At 31.4% G+C, this 26,137-nt stretch overlaps 1 protein-coding gene across 1 annotated transcript in view; it reads left to right on the top strand.

Moving 5' to 3' along the window:
• LOC129231112 (multidrug resistance-associated protein 1-like) overlaps positions 1-26,137 on the top strand; it is a 130,604-nt gene that overhangs the window by 58,329 nt on the left and 46,138 nt on the right. Inside the window, exons 13-20 of the mRNA XM_054865359.1 lie at positions 424-508; positions 620-813; positions 2,306-2,482; positions 8,684-8,851; positions 9,692-9,882; positions 12,435-12,582; positions 17,296-17,391; positions 17,474-17,591. Of these exons, the coding sequence (XP_054721334.1) occupies positions 424-508; positions 620-813; positions 2,306-2,482; positions 8,684-8,851; positions 9,692-9,882; positions 12,435-12,582; positions 17,296-17,391; positions 17,474-17,591 (1,177 nt within the window). The remainder of the gene's footprint in view (positions 1-423; positions 509-619; positions 814-2,305; positions 2,483-8,683; positions 8,852-9,691; positions 9,883-12,434; positions 12,583-17,295; positions 17,392-17,473; positions 17,592-26,137) is intronic.

The raw sequence follows: 26,137 nt of genomic DNA, 5'->3' as shown, positions 1-26,137 counted from the left end.
CACCCTTGGCCAATGAATGAATGCGAGCCCCCTAGCAATATCACAACAAGAAATGCAAGTTTAAAACACCATCCATTTGATTGTTGAACAAAATAATGTATGTTTTGCAATAAGGTTAGAAACAATACACTTTACTGATTTTTTTTTTTTTTTTTTTTTTAACATTTGGATGAAAAGTATGTTTGGAGCTGCATCTCACAAAAAATCCCTTTTAGATTATTCCCCCATTAGGAGAATATTTTGCATATTTCAACACAGTAACTTTAATTGCTGTATAATTTTAATGCTTCTTTTAATTTGATTTGGATAGTTCCAAATAAGTTTAAAGTATTTTAAATAATGTATAATTACAATTGAAATGAAATTTCCGAATTTATGTGTATAAATATAAATATGCATTTATGAAAGTATATTCATTTGCAGACTATAACATCACTGAAGCGTCTTAAAGAATTTTTCCTTTCTGAGCAATTAAACCCTGATTCCATTGGAACCAACCCAGGAGAAGGTAAATTTTTAAATTTTCAGTCCAGTTGCTTTTTGTTATGGAAAAGAAAATTTTAATCTGTTTCTTTGAAATATTAGAAAAAAAATAATATGTACATAATTTTTTTATTAGGAAATGCCATCTCTTTTAAAGATTGTTCCTTAACTTGGTCAAAAGATACTGAACCTTTTCTTCGAAATATCAACTTGAATATAGGAAAAGGAAAGCTCATAGCTGTAATTGGACCAGTTGGAGCTGGAAAATCATCATTACTCTCGGCTCTGTTGGGGGAGATGAACAAAATAAATGGAACTATTGATATAAAGGTAGGAAAAATTTCAAAGTGAAGTGATTTGTCTAGTCACCGCAATCAGAAGCTGCATTACTGGATAAAAGACTGTTCTGTTTTGATGTAAATTGCAAGCTGGTGTCAAGAATCATTGCTCAAATAAGTTTTTATTAATGCAATGGATTCTTTTGTAGTGCTCAAAAAGAGCCTTAGAATATTGCGTATAACTTTGATAACTCAAAAAAAAAAAAAAAATGCTATGACAGGGTATGAAATGTACCTCTAAGCTTTCCATGTACAAGTGTATGCGAGAAAATCTTTATCCTTCCGAACATCAGTGACTAAAATATCAACTGGTGAAAAGAAATGCAGTTAGCAGCAAAGAATGAAAAACTCTGAAACTTCTCTGGTATTAATTATTTGAAGTCGAGGGCACTAGTTGCTAACCAGTTGAGCTAAGAAAAGAAAATGCTGACTGCACAGGAGAAAGCAGTGTGTACTGTTTGTAGCTGAAACAAAATTACCAATAACCAGGAAAATAAATTTTTTTCAATAAAAATCCGCGAATTGTGACACTTGTGTGATTTTTATGAAAATCACACAAGTGTCACAATTCGCGGACATCTGGCGAAAATTTCTCAACGGTGAATTTGCTTCAGCTAATCGCAGTACACGCTGCACTTGCTTTGCATACCCATTATTTTTTTCTTTGCTGCATTGGCTAACAACTAACATTATAGAAGCTAGGAGAGTTTCTTCTTTTACAGAAATTACATTTAACTTCACCTGTTAGTATTTTTATTACTTCACTAAACCTAGAACTTTTTCCCCTTGAATTATTTTTTTTTTCATTTAATTATTATTTATATATTTATTTATATTGCCTTTTAAATGCTCAAAATTGTGAACCTTTGTTTATTACTTTTTGAAAACATAGCACTTATAGTTTAGTCTTAGGTTTACTTGATGCCACATGTTATGCGTAATATTAAGCATTTTACGTAATCGTGTTACAATCTTTTAGCATCTGTCTTTGGTTTGCCATACTTCTTTTTATTTTCTTAATAGTGTACAAGACAAAGCATACTGAAAAAAAATTACAAAGCTATTTTTTAGTACAAATACGATTTATTTACTGTATCAATCGGCATATCAAATGTAAGCCACCATAACAAAAAAATAACATCCCCCAATTATACATCACTGCCAATTCATCGCCGATTTTATTTTTCTTTAGCATAACAAAGGATACTTCCATTGCTATTGATGTAGAAAAACCAGTTAGTTACTCCCACACTTTAGGGGGATTTAAAAAAAATGTGGCCAAATATTGCTCATGATATTTCTAGTTGTTTTTTGAGTCTGCATCTAAAATCTAAAATTCCGAAAGATTACTATCTCAAGTATTCCAATTTCAGGATCCCATACTGTAACTGAAAAATGTGTTGTATCTGGTTTCAAGTTTCTGTACTTTATTTATTCCTATTCAACTCAAACTGATTAAATATAATACAAACTATGTATTTCAGGGCAGTATGGCTTATGTTCCACAACAAGCTTGGATATTAAATCAAACAGTAAAGAATAATGTTCTTTTTGTAAAACCAATGAAAGAAGTTGTTTATAATAAAGTATTGGATCAATGTTGCTTGAGACCAGACATGGAAATTTTACCTGCTGGAGATCAAACAGAGATTGGAGAAAAGGTAATAGCTTTAATTACAGTAGACTCTGCTTAATGGGATCACGGTTAATATTATCAAACGTTTAATGTTACCAAAACCACTTGGTCCCCATTTTCACTATTTATTTCTACGTTAAAATTATCATTTTATGTAATCATTGCATCGTTTAATGTTATCAGTTTTCAAATCAGGAATTACGTGTGAAACGATCAGAAACCTTTTTGCCTACTCAAGATTTTACTTAAAAAGTTGGCCAAGGAATTTTAAAAAAGACAGAACTTTCTTCAGCTATAATTTCTGCAGTTACATGTCACATTGGAGAGTTCAAGTCGTATAGATAAATCAAAACATCCCTGTAGCTTTCACATTAAAATAACCAATTTGCTAGATTGCATAGAAAAACTGATGGAGGATGGAACTCATGAGTCAGATGAAGATTGTCTTCTTGCTGGCAAAATCCAAAAAAAAGATAATAAAATGAGAAATGCAATGAAACTGTTGAAAAATGGAGTGCAACACGGCATCGATCACATAAAAAAACTTTGAGTACAATCTATTGCAAAGGATCTTCTGAAAAATGGAAGGCACTCATTAATTCATAATTTTTAAAGATTGTATGATTTTTATACCTTAATAAAAAATATACACTGAAAGAAGTTTTTAAGTTTTTTTAATTTTTTTTAAAACTCAGTGTGCGTCATAAATTGGTAAATTTCTCTTATTTTATGATTTGTTTATTATTATCAATCAGAGAGAGAGATATTATCAAGGTTATTGTATCGCAAAGTGATCACATTAAACGCAACTACTGTATTCCTTCAATTTGAATCATACTCACTCAGGACATTGCTCTTCTTGAAAGTTTATTTAAAAGTTTATGCTTACATTATTTTTTTGACACTTTTATGGAAACTAAGCATTATATTGTTTTTGAAACTTTTATGGAAAATAAGCATCTCTAGTATATATGTTTTAGTTTTTTTCATGCATAATTTCTTGTGTTGTATATAGGAGAATGTGGAACAAAGTGAAATGCTGAAATATTTACTCTGTTTTTAGTGCTACAAATCTAGTAATCTATACTAATATTGTAAAGAGAGAGGGCGGGTTTTCATTTGTTTATTTGTTCAAGATAATCTCTGGAACCATTGCAGCTATTTGAAAAATTCTTTCTCTATATGAAAGGTGCATTCTTACTGAGTGACATAGGCAATAAATTATGCATATATATGTACTTATGCTAATTTTTTAAACCAATAGTTTGTCTTCACTAACTGTTTATGTTTTGTGCTGATCTATTATTATATACATAAATAACAGCACTGATTGCCCCGCACTGGCAATGACAAAATAGTTGAAGGTTCTCTTTGAACTAAATGCTAAGGAATAGAGGCAAGTGAAAAAAAATCATGTTAGCAGCATAATAACCACCAAAACCCTTACATGTATTTGAGGCTGCAGAGGATAAGGTATGTAGCATTCTATTAGCCTTGGACTTTGCAAACCATTTAGAGTCACAGAATGTTAATGCATCAACATTTATTCAAATGAATTATAATTGGAATTCACTTTGAGCAAATTAGTTTTTGAGTTCAAGTAGAAAGATAGAAGATAGTAATCTGTGTTTCTAAATTTTGTAATTTTGCATGCATTTTGGGCTACCCTTTGAGGTTTTTAATCTTTGCTAATATTTTAAAGACAGAGGGTTTATTTTGTATGTTTATATGTTTCTGGTAATCTCCAAAACCACTGCACCTAATCAAAAATTTTTATCTTTTTATGAAAGGCCCAAACTTGCACAGTAAAATCTATACCAATAATATAAAGAGAGAGAGAGCAGTTTTTGTATGTTTATATGTTCCGGACAAGATTGATACATGATTGCAACCTACTGAATGAGTACGTTTCTAGTCACGCCACCAAATTAGTAACCGATCAGCGACTCGGCTATGATACCAGAACGCAAATCAATGTTTATCGGCATACCTGGTGGAACTGAAAAAAGTTTAATAAGTTTAACCAAAATCAGCAGGCAGACTGAGGATGTTTGTGTAGTTTTTTTTTTTTTACTTAATTGCAGCAATTTTACTTAGTGGTCCAAAAACTGACCACTCCAGATTTAAACTACTTTGAATGTATCCCATCAGAAAGACTGTACATCTCATAAGAAAAAAAAAAGCCGTTTGGAGAGTGTCTTCAAAAGTCTGCCCCATAATGTATTTCGGATTTTCGAAGAGCCACTGTTTGAATATATAAGCTGTGGATTTTAAAAGAACTAAAAAATTAAGATAACATTGAGAGCGGTGTCATTTTTGCATTTGCCGGTGACTCTTACAAAACTACTCCTGTGGTTCCCTTGATGAATGTGTGCAGATGTGCTTTAAGCCTGCTTAAAGTCATCTCTTTTTAAGAACTATGTACGATCTCCATATCTTAAGAATACTTTTAAGAGCCCATATTCATTCTATTAAAATTGAAGGCGGTATTCTGATCATTTTGTTGTGAAACTTTAATTTGTCTTATGTATGCAATGGAACTGGACCCCAAGTAAAATCAATGTGGACCAATTTGATTTACCGTATTATTTTTACTGGACCAGCAACTGAACATTCAGGAATATTTCTCAAAATCCCATTGTCCTTGCACATTTCCAATATAAGTAATTGCATTTTCCAGTGAAAATTTTTCATGACATCACCATCATCAAAACTGAAGGTCAAGCGTACAACTTTACATATGGATTGACAAATTAGGAAATGAAGTGAATCTATTTCTTTCCAAACCTCATAAAACGAAACAAAAAATGTTGCATACCATGATTTTTTAAAACAGTCTGCATAATATTTATTTAAGAATTTTTTTTCACCCCGAATAAGTTCGGGACGGGCCCCCAGTATTTAATAATAGTAACACATTTTGTGTTTATTCTAGTCAGGATAGAGTTTCCTTTGAAGATCAAACTATATGATAATTCAAGTTAATTTTTAAAAATTGATACTCATTTTGTAAATCTTTGTTGTATAAATCAAAAATTATTTTTGCTATTAATAAAATGATAAAGTTCTTGTTACCAACATCTCAAATAATAATTGAGACCTACTAATATTTGGTGCAGTATTTGTGCATTTGAGAAGCTTGTTTTTATTTTGAATGTTTTGCACAATAAGTCAAGTGCATGTGGGACAAAGTGAAATAATTCATTTGGTTCACTTTCTCAATCCTTTATTAAATCACTTATTTATTCATTTGTTTCCTTTCAATTTATTTGCATTCCTTTATTTATTAATTCACTTATTTACTGGTTCATTCCCTCATTTTCTTATTCATTGTCTATTTTATTCACTAATTTATGTTTTACTCATACATTAATTTATTTATTTATTGTTTCAATACATACATTCATTTGCTCATTCTTTTTTTGTCTACTCATTTGTTTGATCAAAAATATTTTTATCCAACAAATTAAAAATATTTCATTGGGAAAATATTTTATTTTTCAATTTGCCCCATGAAAAAAGGACAAATTTTCCACTTTTTTTTAAGGTAGAAATTTATGGTAATTTTCAAAACAAATTTCCAGATTTTTCATTTTGAAAAAGGCAAGTAGTTGGGTAGTGTGAAACAGTTAAAATGTAACTGTTTCACACTACCCAACATTCCCGTACTTACATTAAGTTAGAAATTCAAGACACTGTAAAAAAAATAAATGAGCATTTAAAATGACTTTAATATAGACTTGGTGCATACATGAAATGATGTTTGCTTTAAAATGTAAAGAAATTGTTTGTAAATTTTCTGATTGATGTTACTATAAAAGTCCTTTTAAGAAAACTATTCAGCTAATGTTACAAAGCTTGTTCAGACAATCCTGTGTTTTGGGAATGTTAGTTGGAAAATTATCTGAGAAAAATTAATAGAGAGTTAGTGTTAAATAGTAATTGGATTTTACAAAAATTAATATATGTACTTCAGCAGCAATCACATTCATGGAAATATCACAAAGCAAAAACTTCTAAGGTACGACATTTTGGATATGCTATCTACAAAGTTGTATATTTCATATACCTAAATCTTATTTTTGGTTTGTTTATTGATTTCTCTCTCTTTTAGTGTTTTGAAATGATTGTTCAAATTATAACCGTTTTGCATTTGAGTGGAGTGAAAATAACAAAGTTAAAAATATGGTGGACCTGTATGTGGAAAAGGTGCCTCTTACCAAACCTATTTCTCATGCAAAATTTCAGCTAAATCAAATAATATCTTTAGCTTTAGACTTTCAATTTTAATTATTTAGCCCAATATTTCACCAAACTGGCAAAAATGGAATGATAAAATATATTTATCTCTCATTTAAAACTATGAATCATTGGAAATAAATGCCAGAGAATTAAATACTTAATGTATAGTTAGTTGAATGACCGAGGCAATTGTGAAATGGTGTTCAAATGTGCATTAAGCGTACACATCACATATGCTCTGCCAGCTCTGGCTTGTCCTTTCTTTGCGTTCACTGCTATCAAATGCATTCTTTGTTCTAGTTGGTTGCATTTCTTTTAAAATATTTTATATATAAACAACTTGAAAGAAAAAAAAAACACATAAGTCAAGATTTTCTTCAGTATCGTAAATGAGACTTAAAATTTCAAACGTAGCATGGGATGGTGTGTCCGAGAGGTAAGCATCAATTCTTATAAATGCTGCTTTAAAAGATATGGGAATAATTCCCAAAGAAGATTCCTTTAAAGTAGTCAATCATAGCAAAATCAGAAGGAAAAGAAGAAAGAACCTCTTTGACTTCTAAGGAAAAATGCGAAATAACATTCTTTATCAGAATATGCTGTATAGTTTGATGGTCAAAGAGGCAATACTTAGATTCAAACTAAGGAATGAAAAATAAAGCTAGAATGACAGTAACAGAAGACCAAGTTTTTGCTTTCATAACCTGGATCAAAGTACGATGTTCTTGTCACTCCTATGTCTGGTAGCTCTTAAAACAATAAAATAAGCATAACTTTTTTAAAGAAAGATATTGATATTTTCAAGTTACACACTATAGGTTAAGTGAGAACAGTGTTTATACAGGTTTTAAAAATGGAGTCATAAGAAAAATTGAGATTTTGATTGGACATTCTTTGCAATGGTTTTTTTTTTTTTTTTTTGCTAATTAGATACAAATGAATAACCATTTTGCAGTCTACTGCAACATTTAGATAGAAAAACTGCTGGGCCAAAAACATATCGAAAATGCCCATCAGAGAACTTGAGGTTTCGTACTTGACCCTGAAATAACGTGTAACAAGCACATTGATTTGATTGTAACTAAAGCTAGAAAGAGACTCAATATACTTAAGTTCATCTCCGGTTGCGGTTGGGGCGCTGACGCCAGAACACTGAAAACAACTTATATTGCCTTAATTAGACCTATTCTTGAATATGGATATCAAATATATCATGTCACAACAGATACAAATCTTAAAAAGCTAGAAAGGGTACAGCTGAGTGCGGCGCGTTTAATTACAGGTCTACGAAAAAGCACCCCAACCGATATTGTCCTCTATGAGGCTGATTTGCAGCCGTTGTGGTTAAGAAGTATTCCTAACCTTACAAAATACGTCAGCAAGCTCATGAGTTGCCGTGATCAGCATCGTACTGCACACTTTGTATGTGGATGGCAAAATAACCAAAGATTGAAAAGGAATAGTCCTCTCAGCAGTGCTGAGAAGTTAAACGTATTGAAACATAATGTGGAATTCAATTCTTTAAAGCCCATCTAATCCCCATTGGACCAGATACCTGGGGTTTAGGTCATGAAACCTAAAGTAGTGTGAGAGAAAATAGTCTCTTTCTATGATAAAATGTTTATTTGTGTACTTATCATAAAGTCAAATTCATTGGAAGATTTTTCTTTAAATTGCCTATTTAGATTAACCCAGATTAAAATCGTTAGATAAAATATTTCTACTTCGTAATGTGTCACTCTGTTGAAGAATAAAAGGTTGAATGCTATTGTAGTTTTCAAGTTTGAATTTGAAACATTTGATTGCCCACTATAAAAATCAAGCTTATAAATCACATTCAAGTTATTAAAACTTGATATTTGTTGTCCTAAAAATGTCCTAAAATTTTGAAATCGCCACTCCAACCCCTGCTATTATTTTGTCCTATACCTATATATTAAGTTGGAAGCACCTTATTAATGTTTTTTTTTTTTTTTTCAATCAGGGTATAAATTTAAGTGGAGGACAAAAGCAGCGAATAAGTTTGGCTCGAGCAGTGTTCCAGGATGAAGAGCTTTATCTTTTAGATGATCCTCTCAGTGCTGTTGATGTGCACGTAAGAAAGGCTCTTTTTGATAATGTTATTGGCAACAATGGGCTTCTCAAAAGAAAGGTATAGTGAAATTCAATAAAGTGTTATGCTTCTTTTTCACTTAATTAAAAAAAACTAAAATCTGAATTGAGGTTTGTTTACATTTTAATTTAGAAGCTTTTGGCATTCCAAAATGATCATTTGACCTTCAGTTTATATTTAAAAAAAATAAACAATACGAAAATGATGGTTTAATATCAGAAATGAAAAAAATAATTTAGAGTAACTTGAATAGATTACTGTTTTAGGATCTAAGTTTAATGCATTTCCTTTTTGTGGTACAGCTTATGTTTTGCTATCAACAGTATCTAGCATTTGCTTTTAGATTGTTCATTAGTTTTCCTCTTAAAGACATTTATAAAAATGATCACAACAATATGGATGCGAAAAATGTTGGTATTAACCTCCTTTTTTAACTTGAATATAGCACAAAGTTGTTTAATGTAAATTATGAACTTTACTATGGTTTTTCAACTTTATTAAATTATGGTTTTTTAATTAATATTTTATGCACATTACTGAATTTTAATTTATATTAAAGTGTATTTTAGCATAATTTTGTGTGGTCTAAAATATTTGGGAAGAAGAAACTAGATTTTTCAAAATAAAATACTCTGCAAGTACATAAATTTCATCAAATATGGTTTCATGCAATATTGACAGTTGGAAACATTTAACAAGAAATGGGATTTGTACTTATAAAAAAATCAACAATGCAAACATTTAGGGTTAGATTGAAGTTTTTTTGAAGTATTGTTAAATGAAACTCCTATAATTACTGGCTTTATCTACTTGGACTTGCAATTTAGAGATAATGTTTTAACATGTTTTAATTGCACGCATTTGTTTACCTTTTTGTAGACTAGGATTCTTGTTACTCATGACATTACAGTACTTCCAAGCGTTGACTTAATTGTAAGCATGAAAGAAGGTCACATAGTGGAAATGGGCACATATGATGAATTGATGAGCAAGGAAAACTATTTTGCAGCATTTATTAAAGAACATGCTAATCTAAGTACAGTTGATGAAGGTGTGAAGAAATATGAAAGGTTTGTGGTCTATAGTAGCACTCAGTCACTTTCAATCATTGGAATTATAATCAAAGTAATGTAATTAGAAACAAGTTTGACTTATTTTCATTTAAGATCTGGTTTAAATATTGACATCTATGAATTGGCATTAAAAAAAAATTTAATTGGAATAATGTAGTAGTTTTGTTCACATGTTTTAAAGATTTGAAAATTTTGTTATTACTACACTACCGTATCACCTGTTGCTCACCTTGTCTAGTGGTCCGAGAAGTCTGACTGAGGGGTCGATTACCGGCTCGGGTATGGATGTACTTCCTCCCTCTTTCTGGAAATCTGCTGAGTATTTTGTGTAGCAGGATTTGGTCGCTTAGCATGGTTGATCTTAACATAGTTACAATAACTGTCTTATATCTCTTCGATTTGTATTCAATTTTAAAATAGTAATGGAAAAACTAATTGTGACACAGCTCATAAACTAAAGTTTCATGTACAAAAAATAAAAGTTTTTCAAAGCAGGTATGAAGTTTTATAAATTTTACTATGTTTAAAGAAGTGAAGTTTATGAAACTTAAACAACTGTAATTCTTCATTAAAAAAACACTCATAGTTGATATCAGAAATAGACCCAAGTTCCTTGTTACTAAATCTTTTTTTGACTGTGGTATTACTATATTGAAGCAAAATGAAATTTCCCTATTTCTTCTTATATCAGAAATTTTTCCTTTGAAGTACTTAAATCAGAACATTTTCTGTGATATTTTATGCTATATTAATGCCTTTAAAAAAATATTTCAAGCTTATGTTCTGATATCAATTTAAAAAGATTATTAGAGGAATTAAAGAAGAATTAGAAGATTAAAGAATTAAAAGCTGCACCTTTTTTATTAAAAAAAGGTGATTGTGCTGTTTTGTTAAGCTAGCTGTTTTGCAAGGTCGGGGCCGTAGTGGCATGATCAGTATGGCATCAAACTGATGACTGAAGGGTCGCGGGTTCAATGCCAGCCGGTTAAATATCCTCTGTGTTCGTTAATGGTGACTAGGACACGTTAAATATGTCGTGGTCACAAAGTCATTCAAGTGAGTCAATACCTCTGGGGGATGCTGGACCAGGGATTACTTGGTTTCTGATCTTGATCAAATATTCATCCCATCCAACTGGTTGAACCACAAATAGGAGTAGGTGCAGGAGACCCTGGAGTGTGAGTGTGTTGCATGTTCAACCTTGAAAGTAAAAGTTGCGCCAAGTGATGCATGTTCAATAATTAGGCTTAAATAAAAGAAGAAAAATATAGTGTAAAATTTTGCATCAACATGTAGAAAAAAATTATAGCTAAAAATTTTAATTTTTTTATTCTTTTTAAAATTCTAAAAATTTAGTCACTGCTATAAATAGGCATAAAAATTCTGTTTCAGATTTTCTGGTGAACTCCCCTCCCCCCTTTTGTGGATTCCTATGCATCAAGGACCTCTGTGCCAAATTTGGCAAAGGTCCAATGTAAACTAGTTTTCTATAAAGAACATTTAAGCTCATGCATACAACCTTTTATATAGATAGTTGAACCTGTCTATCTTGAATTTCACAGGACAGAAAAAAAATTCAAGATATGCAGGTTTCAAACTGCAGAAGTTTTGATTCAAGTTATAAAATAAATAATTGTAACAAAGCCAAAGAATTAACAGATTCTTTTGCATTGACATTGTTCAATATTTTACAGTATGACATGCTGTGATTACACATTCTACCAATTTTAATGATTATACTGATAGCAAATTCTAAGACAAAAATTTTCTTTTACTGATTGTAGCTCGAAAATATTGAGATTTTTACTTTTTCTCAATCAAAACAATTTAAACATATGAAGATCATGAACCCAGAGAACAAGCACAACTTAATAACTAGTCTCAATGGCCTTGAAAGTAAAACTCAGTTTTGTCACTGTTCAACAATCCCCCCTTCTTCTCATTTTCCAATTGGATGAAATTTCTGGAAAACTTATTCTTTCTACCTATAGTTTTCCCTTGGCTGCATGTCTCCCAAAACTTGGAGGACTTTGTGATTGCTGATATTAGGAAGATGCTTTGTCTCCAAGTTCTATTATTGATAAAGATTGCTGGGGATCAAATTCAAAAATGATAGTGTTGTCGCATTTCAAGATATAAAGGTTTTCAGGAAAACTCAGTTGAGATAAACATAGGGAAAACATTTAATTTATTCTATTTATGCAGGGAAATTAAAGTTTTTCAACATATAGAAGTTTTCAAGGTAGGCAGGTTTAAGATAGACTGTTTCAACTATACAGATTGGGTTGAATAATAGCTTTTAAGAGAGCTCTTGATTTTCATTAGGGATTATAAATTGACTAAGACCAACCTGGTAAAGTCAAGAGCCTGTTGCTGGTCATCACTTTTTTATTTGTGTTTGCAATTTTATTTTACTCAATAAGAAACTTAAATAGTCCCTTAAACCATTGATTAAGCTCATTTATCCAATGCTTTTTTTAAACATGATGTTTTAAAGGGGCCTATTGTGGTTCAAAAAGTTGAATGTGGGCTTTTATTTTTCTTTGTAGGAGTCTTTCTAGATTAATATCAACAGATTCTACTGCATCTGAAGTTTCAATGGAAAGTATGAGGAGTGGAGATAAAAATGCAAAACTTTTGGATATAGTACCAGATATTGGTAGACTTGTTGAAGATGAAACCATGGAAGTTGGGGGTGTAAGTACTTTGCACTTTTATTCTGTTTTATTTAATTTATTATTAACATTTTCTTTTTTTTTATTTATTTCAGCTTGATGTTTTTGTAACCAAATTGTTAAAATTGTTGATTTTTCACCATAGATACACTATATATACCTTCAAAAAATCACATTTTGACATTTTTCTCAAGAAATAGGAAACCAATTGTTCTGTAGCTTTGTCTTTTAAAAGGTATGCTCCAACTATTATTTTCCAATAAAAATTAAATCGGCCATTCATTTAGCGGATCAGCAAAAACTGAAGAAGCAAAAAAAGGTTTTTGATCTCTCTTAATCATAAATAAGGAATAGAGGAGACTTGTACCTTGACCATGGTGTACCTTGCGCCATGAACTCTAATCAGCTAGCGCTTTTACCTAGTGAGGAATCATGGTACTATGTCAGCCATGACTGTCTCTCCACCTGCCAGAGTGAGTTGTAGGTTGAAACTCCATCTTTTATGTGTACAGTGATTGTTTTGTGATTTGTGCAAACAAAAGTAAATAATTCTAGTGTTAGTTAAATGAAATTGGACTTTTAAAGAATAGTGTTACCCAACTGATTGACCATTATATCTATTGCCTATCTCGTGGTAAGTGTATTCAACATTTTGTCTTTACTTTTGACGTAGCTGTTAGGTTAGGGTAGCCACTTTTGTATAAACATGCACCCTCATGTACCTTGAAACCAAGCTCCATCTTGTACCTTGAATCACTGGATCAAGGTACAATAGGTTGTAGTGATCGTTTTTTTTTTTAGGTAGGATTTCCATGCCTCGAAGTAAAATTGGAATCAAGAGGGATCCAGTCGATGCTGAGGTATTGCAAAAGGCTATTGAAGCAGTAAGAAGTAATGATCCTGACAAAAAAATGACTTTTAGAGAGGCCGAAAAGGTATTCAAAGTGAGCAAGTCAACCATTACTAGGCCTTTAAGAAAGTTGAATGAAAGTGGGTGCAATAAACTTGAATACAACGTAAGTTATGCAGTAAAAGAGGTCTGTCTCAAGGTACAGGAGCATCATGTACCATGGTCCAAATTACATAAAATTTGAAAAATATACAAAAATATAAAAATATTTTTTTATTATCTGAAATATTTTTTTACTTATGCAAAAAGGCTGAAGTTAAATTTTAATAACTAAAAACCAAAAAAATCAGACATTCTCTTTTCTTTAAAAACCAAAAAGTTTTAGAAGTGGTCCAAGGTACAACAGTCTCCCCTAAGCTGTAAATTTAAGAGATAAGTTTACATACAATGTACAGTTTTTTTCTTTGAGAAGGTAACACTTATATTCATGAAAATATAGGCATTTTTTTCAAAAATAAGAATTTTATTTGAATGTTTTCCTCTCATAACAGGCTGAGTTTTTCATCACCCCTTACAAAACTTCCGAAAAAACTAACAGCATGCAAGAGAAACATACTAAAATTTCAAATAATTTTTTTTTTAATTTGATGAAATATGAACGTTTACCGCTATTAACCTTTGACTGCGGATGCACCAAAGATGGAAATTTATAGCCTTCATCGTTTAAAACCCAAGTAGATATGGCAACTCACAAAAAAATTGCAGTTTAATATCTTTAAAATTTAAAAAGATGTTCGTGATCTGATGAGCTGTATTTTAATGATTCTCAGGAGCCAATGATTCATAAGGGATTGCTCAAAAATAATCTTTTTGTTACAAATCACATTGAACCATCTTTGGTAAATGTTGCAAATTTGCTAACGATCCATTAGGATTTATCGCCTATCCAAAAATTATTGAAATTTGGCTCATTAGATGGGCAATGTCTTTCTCAATTTTAAAGATGTTGAACTGGAATTTTTTTATGGGGGAGTTGCCACATCTACTTAGGTTTTTAGTTATGAAGGTTACAAGTTGCTGTCTTTTGCACATGCACAGTGAAATATTAATTGCTTTTAAATGTTAATGTTTCATCTAATTTTCAATATTTTAATTTCAATTTTAGTACTATCTTTCTCTTCTATGCTGTCAAATTTTCTGAAAGTTTGGTTTGAGGTGATGGAAAACTCTGCATGTTATGAGCCAAAAACATTCAAATAAAATTTTGTAATTTTTAAAGAGATGCTTGTATTTTATGAATATTGAATGATTTCTCCAAAATATAAAAAAGTTTTGTACATAGTAAACTTTTTCTGAAATTTATAACTTATTTCCAGCTATTTATGATAAAGGATGATCAAAAACCTTTTTTTTTTCATTCCTCAATTTGTTGCTGGTTCCCTAAATGAATGGGGTATTAGAATTTCATTGGAAAACGACAGGTGGAGCATATATTTTATTTAACATAAGTTACAGAGTAATTGGTTTTTGTTTCGCAAGAAATCCATAAAAATGAATTTTTGAAAGTGTCCCAATGTAGTATATTGATTACAGGCATTGGTGTTTTACTGTCACTTATTGTAAACAAAATCAAATGCATATATTGACTTATTTGTACTCCAACCATTCTTGCTTGAGGGGGGAAAAGGGAAACAGAAGAAACCTTCTTGATTTTAATTGAAAAGGAAGAAACCTTCCTTCCTAATATTAAAGTATAATGTCAGTTCAATATTCAATATAAGAATGTGGCAACTGATAGTTTTTTTACTTGGAAGTACTTAATGAATTAAGTACTACAATAGACATTACCCATGCTAGCAAATGTAATTTTCTTCATAACCAAGAAGTAGAATCAAAGGATAAAAATAATTAGACAAATAGTAATACATATAGCATATAGCAGGCAATGAAACCAAGAGGAATTTGCTTCTGCTGAATGAGTTTAGTGCATGATATTATATTAATGAAGAAAACTATTACTAATAAGTGGGACCGATTCAGTAACATCCTAGAAAATGTTGATTTGTTGAGAAAGATAAGGTGTCTGAAGATCACTCGAAGTGAATATATTAAAAAAAAAAAAAATAATAATAAATATTTTGCATAAACTTAATTGAAAATTGTGTACCAATGGAATTATGAAGTGTTTTACAGTAAGCACCACTTAATGTGATCACTTTGGGACGTATGCAGTTTGATAACAATAACCGAAAAGAATCCTGGCAACATAAAATAAAGATTTTTTCAAATTAAAAAACATTTATTTTTGCAACTGCGAATTACAATCACAATGACTCTTTAAAATGCAGATTTAAATTATAATTTACTAAATTAGTAGAATGGGAATATCCAAATTATAAAAAAGAAAATTAAAATATGCAATTTTTAAACGCATAGTAATAGGTGAAATAAAATATGATTTCCGATCAAAAAAGTCTTTCAATGACGATAATGAATTTTTGCAATGAATTTTCTCATATGCAAGCAAAAGGCATCTAGAGGGAGTCGGTGGTGACTGAAAACGAACTTCCTGTAGTTTCACTCCTACAAAAAAATAGCATTGCTATTGAAAACTACAAAATGCTGCACAGAAAGTTAGTCTTGTCAGGATTTGCCTTTGTATTTCTGTTGATTAAGGACTAAAAATGAGAAAAGAAATTGAAAGTTTATGAGTAAGTGATAACAATAAAGGAAGACACTGATTACAATATCCGACTTTTTTAAACATGTGTTAATATACAAGCGTTCCGGGACTTAGTGATTCTGATATATAACATTAAGCAAATGATAACATTAACTGTGATCACATTAAGCGGTGCCTACTGTATATGAATCAAAACTATTTTTACATTGTCCATTTAATAATTTTTGCTTTTTATTTCTTTAATTTTGATAACACACGACTGCAATTAAGTGTAACATAGCTATTTTCAATAAAATATTATGTATGTATTGTAAGTAGAACTACTTATTTGAATGTATTTCCTTTAGAAAAGGAATTTAAACTTTCCAGTATATTTTTTAATGTATAGTGAAACCAACTTATCTCGAGTTTCAGGGGACAAAAGAAGGAGGTATGGAGATTAGAGATACTGATAAGTAATAAAATGTTCAATTGGAACAAAATCAAAGAGTGTACTTTTGACTAAATAAAACTTATGCATTAATATTGTTGAGTGCTTTACTCTCTATTATTTATTGTGATTAAACGCACTACTGTATTTGTTAATTACATTGATAGTAAGTTTATGCATATCTTTAGGGACAAAAATTATCTTTTAATGATTGTTACTCTAAAATATCAAGATTTTTACTTTAACCTGAATCAAAGTAATTTAAATACTAGAATCCCAGAAAACACACACACACACACACACGAAAAAACCTCTAGGATCTGAATGTAACATTCTTGAAGTTCTGCCACTGTTCAACAATACTCACTTCAACTCATTTTTGAAGGAAGTGGAATTCCAAGAAAACTTGCTCCTTTTACATGATTCTCCCTGAGTTACACGGTCCCCCAAAAATCATGGAGGACAATATGACAGCTGCTGGGAATGTTTTTTGTCTCCAACTTTTCTTGTTGATAAAAAATTTGGGGATAAAATCCAAAATTGACATTGTGGCTGGAATTGGAGCTGCAGACTTTTTGGGAAAATTTATTTGAGATAAACATGGCAGAAGCATCGAATGTGTGCTAAAATGCAGAGAAATTGGAGAGTTTCGGCATAAGGGAAGTTTTTAAATGAGACTTGACAGGGCATCTTTTTCTTTTTGGTAGAAATTTTTCAAATATATTGGAAATGTGAAACTGAAGTTGTATTGAAATTTACTTTATCCTCCTAGGTTAAACAAGGAATTTACCTCAATTATATTAAACATGTAGGATGGCTTTACTTTATTCTTGCAACGCTTGGGTACATTGGCTTTGTTACCATTCAGGTAAGATTTTACTTACTAGTTACCATAATTTTTAAATAAGCCCATACTAGGAAACAATGTTATTTCAATCATTTCTTTTTAGGCTGGTGGAACTATCTGGGTTGCAAAGTGGACATCAGATCCAATCATTAATGGAACTGAGCAAAAATCTCAAACAATATGGAGGATTTCAGTTTATGGTGCTATATTAATGTGTGAAGGTAGTTTTAATATATTATATTTGCTATTTTAGTAGATGTTGAATTCATTCTGATGCATAAATTACAATGTTCAGTTGTTCGTTTTTATAAATTGTGTGGTAGTAGCACCTGCTTAGTGGCCAACTTGAACATGGTTGAAAATATGTTTCTAACTCAAAACAACCTGTAACAAGCAAGGAAAAAGTAATTTTTCTTTTTCAAAAACATGATGTATTAGAAATGTTCTGCTGATGTTTCCTGCTTGAAATTTGCTAGAGCACTTATTCCTGCATTATGTAGAAAGGTTACGCTTGCAGAACAGAAGGTGCTCCCTCTAGGAAAGTTTCACAGTATATGTATGTGTATATATATATATATATATATATATATATATATATAAATCTCATGTCACGATGTTTGTTCGGGGTAAACTCCGAAACTACTGAACCGATTTTTATCAAATTTCATACCTATCTGTAATTTGGTCCAACTTAAAAGATAGGATGGTTTTTATAATTTTTAATTGCATATAAAATGTTTATTACACATTAATAGTGTGTATTAATTGTTTAGTTCTATAAATTCTTAGTAGATGGCGCTGTAAGTTAATTCTTCCTATAAGTTCTTTATTCTTAAGTTAATTAAAATTTACAAATGATACTATGTTACGGATATCGATTGCAATTGTATCACCATAGAAACAATGAGAATAGTGGCCACACTTTTTAATGTAAATGTCAAATTCTACAATTGAAATTGATAAGCGGCAGGTAGTTCCATACTCACCACTGCTTTTAAAACTTATGAGGCTCATATTAATGTGGAGTTTTGCAATTCCCTGAAATTTTGCAATTCCCCTAAGCACTTTTTCAAGTACATTATGAAAGTTCCTTATAGCGCATTTGAAGTACGAAAAATAGGCCAAAATAACTCGAAAAGAAATGAGAAGAAATCTGGTTTAAGTTTCCCCATCCACGAAAGAGACCCAACTGTCCAGCATCTTTCAGTACATCCGAAAACGGTCAACGAGTATATTTTACCAAATGAATCTTCTACAGAGGGCACTTGAGCCACCAAAAATGACTCTTATTTTATAGTGTTGAAAATCTAATGTGGTCAGCAGATTTGCAAAAATAATGTACCAATGTTCCATGCCATTTTACATGCACTATAAAAAAATACAAAATGTCACTGATTATTTCTGTAGAACGTGTTGGGTTTCATATTTTCTCAACAATTTCCTGTGAAAATCAAGTATATGTGTTAAAATGTTCACGGAATTGCTACAAGTATCATGAATGCATGTGAAAAATATTTTAACTCCCAGTTTAAAGATTAACTTAGCGTATTTTTTAAGTGTATGTACTTCAATTCAATTACGGTCCGTCTTTCTTGGATTTGCTCTCAATGTGAGTGAATGCGCTTCGGGATTTCATAGCTTTACATGTGAGTTACAGTCATGGTAATTGCTTGCAATTATGTCTTAGCTTTTGCCATGCTTGCAGTAATACTCTTGGACCTTTCTTGCAAAAATAAGAAGGTGCTAAGCTATTAAATTAAACTTACCTAAGTTTTCTCTGAAGGTCCAGAGACACGACTGACTTTAACCAGAGAGATTACTGAATTCTTGAAAACAATTCCAGGAAGGTTAATGAATTTTAGTCATGAATTAACTTTGCTACTGTCGTCGTGGCCCGTCTAGAATGACTTAAACTTTCTTGGGAAAGTAGAAAGGTGTCAAGCTTTTGTATTAAACTTACCTAAGTTTTCTCTGAAGGAGGGGGGGGGGGTCCAGCGGCACGACTGGCTTTTAGCAAGGGAGAAGAATGAATTCATCAAAAATATTCCAGGATAATTATCAGGAAGGTTAATGAATTTTAGGGATGAGAATTGACTTCAATACCTTTGTCATGGCCGTCCAGATTGACGGAACTCCCAATGGGCGCAAGTGAGTCTCTGTATTCCGTAACTTTCCAAGAGTAAGAAGCAAGTAGAATTCCTTGTGCTTGCTTGCAAGCCCGTCTTAGCAGTGGCTATGGTTACGATAAAGCTTTTGGTACTTTCATGATGAGTCAAAAAATGTGTCAAGCTATTTCTTTTTATCTTACTTAGGTTCTCTCTGATTGTTTCAGTGAAATGATCGACACTATTCACAGAGGTTTCTGAACTCTTTAGAAAGACTTCAGGATAATTTTAGGAAGGTTACTGACTTTTAATGGAAATCGTTAATATGTTTTGCAAGATATGTTACCTTTTGCAAATTATGCAACAAAATGGATTAAATATGTTTTTTTTTTTTGCATTTGTTTTCAGTAAACATTCCCAGATAGTCAGGATTATTTGTGGACCATTAATTGTCGAGTGTTTAATACATATCACAATGCATGTCACGAATTGTAATTATTGGTGGCACACAATCCTTAGTAGTGGACACTTTCTAATGCAGCTTTGACATAATGACAAACAGTATTCGTCAACTGTTTCAAGTAATTTTGATGACATAATATCCAACACAACCATCATTTCTGTGAGGAAACTATATAAATTTTATGTATGACGACATACTCCATAGAGTTAAACAAACACGATGTCCAAATCTAGATTTTACACCAGAGATGTATAATGAAACTTGAGTGCTGATTGAAGATTAATGCTTTTCAATTTTGTTATATAGTCATTATGATGTGCTGTCACCTGATCAATTGGCTACTGACTTAGTTAACACTTATTTGCAACGAGAAAAGTGCAATGACGCTGTCTTAGCTACAATCATTGCAAAAAATGAGCCAACTGATAGCTGAATAAAAAATATTCATAATTAGATTATGCTGTCCGTTGATACTGAACAAGGCAATACAGTTGTTGATGAAAACAAAGTGGTATGCATTCCAACTGAATTTTTAAATTGTCTGGATATACCAAGAATGTCAATATATGAGTTCTGGTTAAAAATTGGTTCACCAGTTATTCTTTTTCACAATTTAAACACACCTAGAGTATGCAACGGTACACGTTTATTCATCATGAGTCAACAATTTTGACGGGAAAGTTTCAAAGAGAATTTTTCGTGTTGCCACGTACTTCCACTAAGAGCGTCATAATTTTCAAACACATTTAGAAGGCTTCAACTTCCAAAGTGTTTAGCTTTTTCAATCACCGTAAAAAGATATTAAGACAAAACAGTGTCTATTTGTGGTTTGGACTTGAAATATACATATTTCTCTGCTGGGAAACCTATCTATCGCCTACTCACGAGTGGGAAAGTTATCATACCTATTCTTGTTAGCAAAAGACAGGTAAAGCATGAATATTGGGCACAACTTAGTGCTTAGATTAATATTCAGTTTTCAAATAATAGAAACAATAGTTTGAAATCAACATTATCTACCTCCTTTATAAAATTATGTTTTTTATTTAGTGTATTTTGTAGAGAAGTCATTGATTACAAACTATAGATAAAGCTGAGATGGATAAAATGTAGTGCACTTTCTAAAACTGTATCTTGGTTTATGCTTAATTTCTGCGTTCCGAATTCTGTATTAGCTACCAGTTTGTTTGGCACTCTTGGCTTCCTTAAGAGGTTTTCCACCTCCAGCTCAGTCACTTCCTATGCAGGGCTGATAAGTACTAATAAGCCCGAAACTTCTGTCCTCGGCTGGAATGACTGAATTGGCGGTGTATTTCATGTATTTTACAATCAGTTTCAATATTAACTATCAATTTCAAATTATTGTGTATGTTTTGCCGAAGTCGTACTTACAAAATTTACTAAGCGTAGTATAGTAAGTAATTTAATAAGTACTTACTTCAGCCTAACACGCCCATAATCAACCTCATATGTTTTAATATTGGCAAAACAATTTTAAACTTTATTAAAAATATTAATTTGATTGTATCAAAATGATGAGTAAAAGATTCTTTTAATCTAATCACTCCGCCAGGATGCGTGGCTGGGTCAGCTAGTAGATATATATATACAGTCAATTCACAATAACTCGAAGTTCGATAACTCGAATATTACTATAACTCAAAGTTTTTATCAAGTCCCGACCCCCTTGTCTTTAATTCCATGCTAATTATTCTCAATATCTCAAAGTCAACTTCCTTAAACTTGAAAAATTTTCAAAGATGACTCGATATTTATTTCGAAAGAACAGAAAAAAAAACAAGAAAAAAAAAAGAATCAAGTGTCTATGAGAGAAAAATTCATTCATCTTCACTTGCAATTCCTGCACAATAGACCTCTAAAGAAGAGCTGTTGTGCCAAAGGGCGATAAAGGAGTTACACGTAGGGAAATGGGTTAGCTTGTTTTCTTTTCTTGTACTGAACTGTTTACACTTTAACATGTTGCTGAACTACCAATTTGCTTTTAAGCTGTCAAGTTGTCAAGTCAACTGATTGTACCTTTACTGAAAGGCTGACCTAAGTTAAGATGCGTTCCCCTTCATTCCTTAGTTCGATCATTTGCTAATAACTTCCTGAGAGACAGAGTGAGTTTTCTTTACTATCAGAGATGTCTAAACGAGTACTCTGTTAATGATATTAACAGAAAAAGAGGAACTTCTAAAGCGGTAGAAGCCATGAATCTGAACTTGAAACGAATGAAGATGTGCACCTTTCTTGAAGTAGAATCAGCTCTATTCCAGTGGTTCCAGCAGTATCGAAGTCAAAACCATGTTTTTGATTTTTTTTCTCTCAGTATTTTTTATTAAACTGTGCATATTGTGCTTAAAACAATGAAGTTCTGTAAATTTGTCTGTTATCTGTACATATTAATTAATATATTCGATGGTTTTCATTATTAAAATGTCGAGAATCAAAACTAGCCGTAAGTCAAACTTTGGATAAGTCGAACTTTTTCATTGGTCCCTTTAGATTCGAGTTATTGTGAATTGACTGTATATATATATATATATATATATATATATATATATACATACACTAGAGGACCCCACAGACGTTGTTCTGTTCAAACTTTGAATTGAAAAGTTAAAAAAATTCAATAAACTATCATGTGTTGAAAAAAATAAGTAAAAAGAAAATATTCTAAGCTGCTTGGTGTCAGAATGCATATATTTAATAGAACTTGATTTATCCAATGTCCACTGAGCAGTTGTTTTATTAACTATTTTTTCTCCCGTACTTGATGGTTTAGTCCTACAGTCATACTCAAAGGATAAAAAGCGTCCTCAGATATTAAGCTTAAAAAAGTAACTATCCATCCAGAACAAACAAGAAATCCCGCTGCAACATCCCCCATATGAAAAAGAATAAAACAATCGAAAGTATTTTGTTTCAAAAAATGATAAAGGTAAAAACAGTTCTTTGTATAAGCGAAAATTACTCATCCCTCCTCCCCACCCCTCCCGATGTAAAATAAACATTCTTTAACTAAAATGACTAAAAACTCTTTAAAAGCGAAAAGCAATTCTTTGCAATTTGAAATATTTTGCCAAATAACCAAAAAATACAATAAATTACATTAACAGTAGCTTTAAAATGTAAACAAATGATCACACAACTCTATTGTTTATAGCCAAAGTCGCCAAGTCACCACTTTACTGTAATCCAGCCTATCAGTGAGCGAAGCCAACTCCGACTGATTAGCAGTTCAATCTTTTGAACGAAAACTTTTAAAACTTCATATATTGCCTAATTTGTTCTTTCCACCAAAGATAAAGATCTTTAACTGCACTGACCTTTTGTGTACAGAACTATCCTGTTGTAATTTATCTGGACGAAAGTAAAATTTGTTTCGTCTTTAAATTCCATCATCTTTTCCTTTAATAATGTACTGATTAGTTAGATAATCCTTAAAGTATTCTTGACTTTGGTGCAAAAACTCAGATGGATTTCAGCTGAGAAAGAAATGTTGCTAGGTACCGTACTTTCTGATCATTTGGTTAGGAAAATCTAAAGCACCGATCCGGTCACATGGTTCAACTATGACGACAGAACACACGTTTTGAGTGAACCTTTCCTTCCAGTACTTTACTTTAAAATATATCACGGGACCTAAAATAGTTGCTTTCAAGAGAGAGAAATGAAGGCTTTACTCTCTCTCTATCTACGTTTTATCTATTCTCAATTGACATATATCACAGTAGGAAATGTCATTACAAAAAGCAGAGCTGGCTTTCTTATTGTTCTTTGGCAACGGATTAAATATTTATTTCAGTTCTCGCTCAACAATAGGTTAAAATAAATATTAATCATTTGGGAGATAAAACCATCCGATGATTAAATTAATTAATTAACAAAAATGTTTCCGATTCGATCCATCTCATTTCGAATCCATGCTTGCCACAACTTAATTACACACAAAAAATTTGATCAAAATCGGTCCAACCATTTAAAAGCCTTATGGTGACAAACGTCTGCACAGAAGATTTTTACATATTAAGATATATATATGTATATATATATATATATATATATATATATATATATATATATATATATATATATATATATATATATATATATATATATATATATATAATGCAAAAACATTAGTAAAGTTATGAAAAAACCTAGCCCAAGATGAAAGATGTGCTAAAGCAGCCAGCCAACTAAGCTAAGTAAACAGCGTTTCAAGGAAACAAGCAACTTTTAAATTGAATGGAAAATAAGATAGAAAAACACAGTAAAATAGAAAACTAAAGTTGAAGTGATGGAGCCGGCACTCATCAGCAGTGAAAACTCCATCTTATGGTTGAAAAACGAAAACAATTTAAAACTGCAAGCTGAAGAAGAGTGTATAAGCACCAAGAATTCACATACAGAATAGAATTGAGCAGACACACCAACTACTTCAATGCAAACCAATAAACAGAGACTTATACCTAAAAATAAAGCTTGGGTTTTGTCTCTGTTATTAGAAGCCAAGATGCTATCAATAATAATACTCCACCATACCAATCCAGTGCATGCAAAATAAATGTAAAATCTTGCCTTAAATTCGGAGTAGACAAAACAAATCCATATCCTGCACAAAAATTTTTCATTCTGGTTGTATTAAAAAATCATTGGCCATAATTTTTTAAAAAAAATCAAAAGCCATAACAGTTCAAAAGATTGTCTTCCGTCATTCGTTTGCATTGTAGCAGTTGGTGCGTTTGCCCACTGCTATTCTGTATGCAGATTCTTGGTACTTATACATTCTTCTTTAGTCTGTAGTTTTAAAAGTTTTTGATTTTTTTGCCATATACCCTATTTTCCTGCGTATTATCCGCGGGCGGCCTATAATCCGCAGGTCCTAAAATCGACCTGAAGAAAAAAAGCTTCGTATAATTCGCGGATAATACAATGTGAAAAGATAAAGTTTGAATTTAACATACAATTTGAGCAACTAAACTAAAAATGTGAAAAAGTAATTACTTTGAAGGCATAATCAAAATGAATCTGAAATAGAATCTAAATTATAATGATTTTTTCTTGAAATCTTGATTATAGTATGCTAATTACTTGAAAAACAAAGAGTCAAGATAAAGGAGCAAACGGTCTAATCTTTTGCAAATCCTTATATATTATTTCTGTAGCCTGTTTTTGGTTTCTACGCCAAATTTCCCTCAATTCTTGATCGATTTCTTTGATTTACAGCTTATTTTATAGCTTATGGTGCTGGCTACTGACGAAAAATAGACCCAAGGTCTGAAAATTGTTTCTTTTAGCCGAAAAACCTGTTTTAAAGAACCAGAATAAGGTTTTCGGTCAAACTTATAGCTTTAATTTGCGCTGTGACCGACAGAGCTGAGTAGCTTGATCGGCAGAGCGTTCTCTTCGTAACCAGAAGATTACGTGTTCGGGCCCACGTCCGAACAATCTGCAACAAAAAAATTAAGAGAAATATCGCGCATTACATGAACACTGAATTAAATGAATAACAACGAGGGAATAGAATAAATGAGATGGAAATGCTCCTTGCTGATATGAAAACATTCAGTGATTTTGTGCTAAATTACTTCGAAATTGCACGTGTTTTTTTTTTGAAGCTTTGGCTCTGGAAAGAAAATTAAAGCATAATGTAAGCGAAAATATAAGTAACAGGTTTAAGATTTCAGACTACAATAGAATTGTTTTTTGTTCAGAAAAAAAATAATAAATCGTACATTGAAATATATATTCTTCTAATGAGTTTTTGACTCTTTGTACAAATAAATAAAATACTACCTCAATTTGAAGGGTAAAATATATATTTTTTCTTCTTTCTGCTAAAAAACAAATAGCTTATCACATTTTTACTACATTCGAAAGCATAGTTCAATTTATTTTGTATTTTAACCGTGCTGTTAAATGATGAACACGTGCTGCCATCTAAGTTATAACGGTTTAAGCAGCCTGCGATAACAAATTGTAAAAATTTTCAAAAATAAAAACATTTTTCTTCAATATCTTATCTTATATATTAATCCCCTCTCATTTTAAAACTTATCAGGCGGGCCAATGACGAAAAAAAGACTTACGGTCGAAAATTCAAGTTTTCGAAATCGCCTCTTGCTGTTTCAAAATTTTGATGCTGCCTGTAGTTCTTATGCATTTTTTAAAGCAAAGTTCTAATGCAGTT

Source organism: Uloborus diversus, chromosome 10, assembly GCF_026930045.1.
Source record: "Uloborus diversus isolate 005 chromosome 10, Udiv.v.3.1, whole genome shotgun sequence".
NCBI lineage: Eukaryota > Metazoa > Arthropoda > Arachnida > Araneae > Uloboridae > Uloborus > Uloborus diversus.
This window is presented reverse-complemented; position numbering and strand designations above follow the sequence as displayed.